Consider the following 3,320-nt stretch of genomic DNA (forward strand, 5'->3'; position numbering starts at 1 on the left):
ATCGAGAGTTCTCTGTATGTCCATAGCTTTATATATACACTGGAAAAAACCCTCGTTCCGCATTTCACCTATCTAAAAATATTGATATCTTGTGGAGTTTCGTATTTTTTTTAACCAATTCGCATTTTAGGTTTTTATTAGGTAGAAAATCGCTTCAACAAAAATATCAGTATTAGTACCCGCATTCCTCGGTATTTCGCGTAAATTTGTCTACCGAATTGGCCATAAAGTTCTAACCCAATATAACCCAAAATATCTAATTAGATATTTTGTTTTCTCCTGCTAGCAATTTAACATGGCATTGATTTTAATTACTGTGAGTGTGAATTCGGCCTGGTCAAATTTAGCGTCCTTTCTGCAGTCCTAGGCGCATTTTTCGCTATATTTTTTGGAAAGTTCTCTTTGGATAAAATACCTCTTATAACGACTTCATCCCATTTTAAGTACGTTGTAGGTTCTAACCGAATTTTACATCCTGAATGGTTGTAATTTAGTGAAGGGTTTATAAATTCGGTTCCGCCGATCACAACCCCTTTCTTAATTTTTTTAACTTTGAAAATAATATATGAAATTAAACATTTTTCTTTCTATTTCGATTTCAGCGTTCCAGCAATCAGGCAGCACGTAAAGCTATACGCTACAATAAAGTACCCACCAATAATCGACGAAGAAATCGCATTACTTCCTCCAGTACTCTGCTGAAAGTAGACGCAGAAGCCAATATCGATGATGAGGATATAGAAGATGATGAAGAAGAGGAAGCGACTGTTGAATACTATGACGAAGAAGAAGATGAGGAAGAAATTTATGAAAGAGATATGCAGCAATGTCAAACTCAAACGCCAATTCTTGCTGAAGATGATGATGGCGATGATGTAGACGATTTAGAATTATTTGATAGAAATACAAAAATTAATATAGATAAAAAACAACGAAAACAGCGACAAACAAAATTATCGCCTCAGGGGTCTGAAGAACAAGAACTGCATACATTTGTGAGAGTGCCCCTTAAGAAGACACCAGCAGGTGCAGCCGCACGACACATGCCAACCAGTTCCGAAGATAAAACGCAAAGGACATAGAAATGGTGAATAAATTTAAAAAGTACGGCGTTATAAATCCCATTAGAATGAAAGAAAAAAGCAAGAAACCTGTGAAAAGAAAGCAAACATACAAATAAAAATGGAAAATCATAACTGAAAATAAAATTGATGAAATGTAAATTTTGTAAAAAGAAAATTGTACCTTATTATATAAATGAAAAAAAAAACAGAAAAAATTAAAAAAAAAAACTATATATATTAATACGGAAATTGAATATAAAAATTAATTGTAACAGCTCTAAGCTTAAAAACAAAAACAACATAATAACATAGAATAATTAATAATTTGATTTTTTGTTTCTTTTTTTTATTAATTAATTGAAAAAAAAATTAGCTAATAATCGGTAAAATAACAAACAACATCAAATTAATAGACAATTCAATTTAAATATTTTTTGTCGAAATGATATATTTTTTATAATCTCAAACATGAATCTAATTGTTTCGAAATCGTATTTTTTTATTATTACATTTTTAATTATTTTTACAATACTATGTTTTTATTTTTTACTAAAAATCTCTTTTTTTTGTATTTTTTATCATTGTTTTACTTTACCTTTTTCCTATTTGTTTTTATGTAGTTCATAATGTTATCCCTACTATTTTCTTTGGAAATTGTCTTTATGTATATGTAAAAAAGAAGAAGAAGAAATTGGTTTTTGTTTTAATTTTTCTTATAAGTTCCCCTCCCTCTATTTGTCAATGATGTAAGAACACAAACCACCCACACAATTACACACACACACAAACAGACAGATAGTAGAAATTTTATAAAAAAGGGAAACAAATAATTTTTAATTTATTTAACTTTTTTTTATTACAACAAAAACCCTTGAGGGGTCTTATTATGTTATTTCTATCACATACACACATTTATTTGTAGATTTTAATTACTGATGTATCTCTCTTTATATAAAACTCGAATAAAAAAACATTATAATTGGATGAGATAATCTCAAAAAATGAAGAAATTGTTTTTATTTATATTAAGTTTTAATTCAACGGAAAATTAGTTTAAACAAAAAATCTATAATTTTAAAAAGATCTTAAATCACATCAAAAAGTCCTGGATATCACAATATTTTGGAATTTTCTACACAATTGCCTTTTGTTTGCCGGTTAATTCGAATATGGGTTATATAGGCCCACCTTTAAATGGTTTAATTTGTTAATTGTCTCTCTTTCTCTCTTATTAATAGGCGGAAATAATTTCCACCTAGCCATCTCTTCTATTTTGCAGCGCCTAAACATATGCTTTAAAATTCAACCCTGGTAAAGACACGTGAATAGCGCCATCTATTGATACGCATGACTGTGAATCGCTTAACAAAAAATGACAAAAACTGAAAAGTCCAAAATTGACATGTCGTTAAATAAGAAAAATCGATTTTTCCATACAATTATGGGCCGATTTCCTTCCGATTTGAATGGCATCGTGTAAAGAACATCTGAAACGATCGTTTCAAAAAATTTCCGAAAATTTTTATTTTAAATTTACCAAGAAAATCAATGTTTATTGTAGGTTTCATTTATGATTTTTTGCATATGTTTCTAGCATTCAAAACGAAATAAACCCATAGTTAGGTTTGAGAATATACATAACATTACTGTCTGAGTCGATTTAACCATGTCCGTCCCTCTATTTGTCAGTCTGTGTATGTATTATTGTAAAAAACGTACAGATCGCATTTATGATCCCAATGAGATGAAATTTTGGCATAGCTCATTTTTTTTTTTTTTTTTGCTCAAGGACGAATTGTACTGAAATTCGTGAAAATCTGTTCAGATTTAGATATAGCTGCCATATATATTTTCATCCGATACTGTTTAAAGTGTGCACCTAATTCCCAAGGTTTGTTCGAATGAGACGAAACTTGGCATAACGTATTAAATTGAGTCTAGAGTGGCATGTGTCACTTTTCGTGAAAATCGGTTCTGATTTAAATATAGCTCTTACATATATTTTCGGCCGATTTCATCAAATTAATACACCGACTACCCAAAGTTTGTCCGACTGAGACGACAATTTTGCGAAGCGTGTTATATTGGGTATAGAACGTCATATGTTAAGTTTTATTGAAATCGGTTAAGATTTAGATATAGCTACCTTATATATATTCGGCCGATTTCATCTAATTAATACACCGACTACCCAAAGTTTCTCCAAATGTGGCGAAATTTTGCGAAGCGTTTTGTATTGGGTATAGAATGTCATAT

The 3,320-nt window shown here is 30.2% G+C and overlaps 1 protein-coding gene across 1 annotated transcript; it reads left to right on the forward strand.

Annotated features, from left to right (window-relative positions):
- The first annotated feature begins 295 nt into the window (after positions 1–295).
- LOC133328148 (nucleoplasmin-like protein ANO39) lies at positions 296–1,082 on the forward strand. The gene is made up of 3 exons (XM_061536704.1): positions 296–316; positions 603–875; positions 942–1,082. The coding sequence occupies exons 1-3, from the start codon at positions 296–298 to the stop codon at positions 1,080–1,082; spliced, it is 435 nt and encodes a 144-aa protein (XP_061392688.1).
- Positions 1,083–3,320: the final 2,238 nt, after the last annotated feature.

The sequence above is a fragment of the Musca vetustissima genome, unplaced genomic scaffold (genome assembly GCF_032173495.1).
Source record: "Musca vetustissima isolate MV318-11 ecotype Yass unplaced genomic scaffold, APGP_CSIRO_Mvet_v1 utg104170, whole genome shotgun sequence".
NCBI lineage: Eukaryota > Metazoa > Arthropoda > Insecta > Diptera > Muscidae > Musca > Musca vetustissima.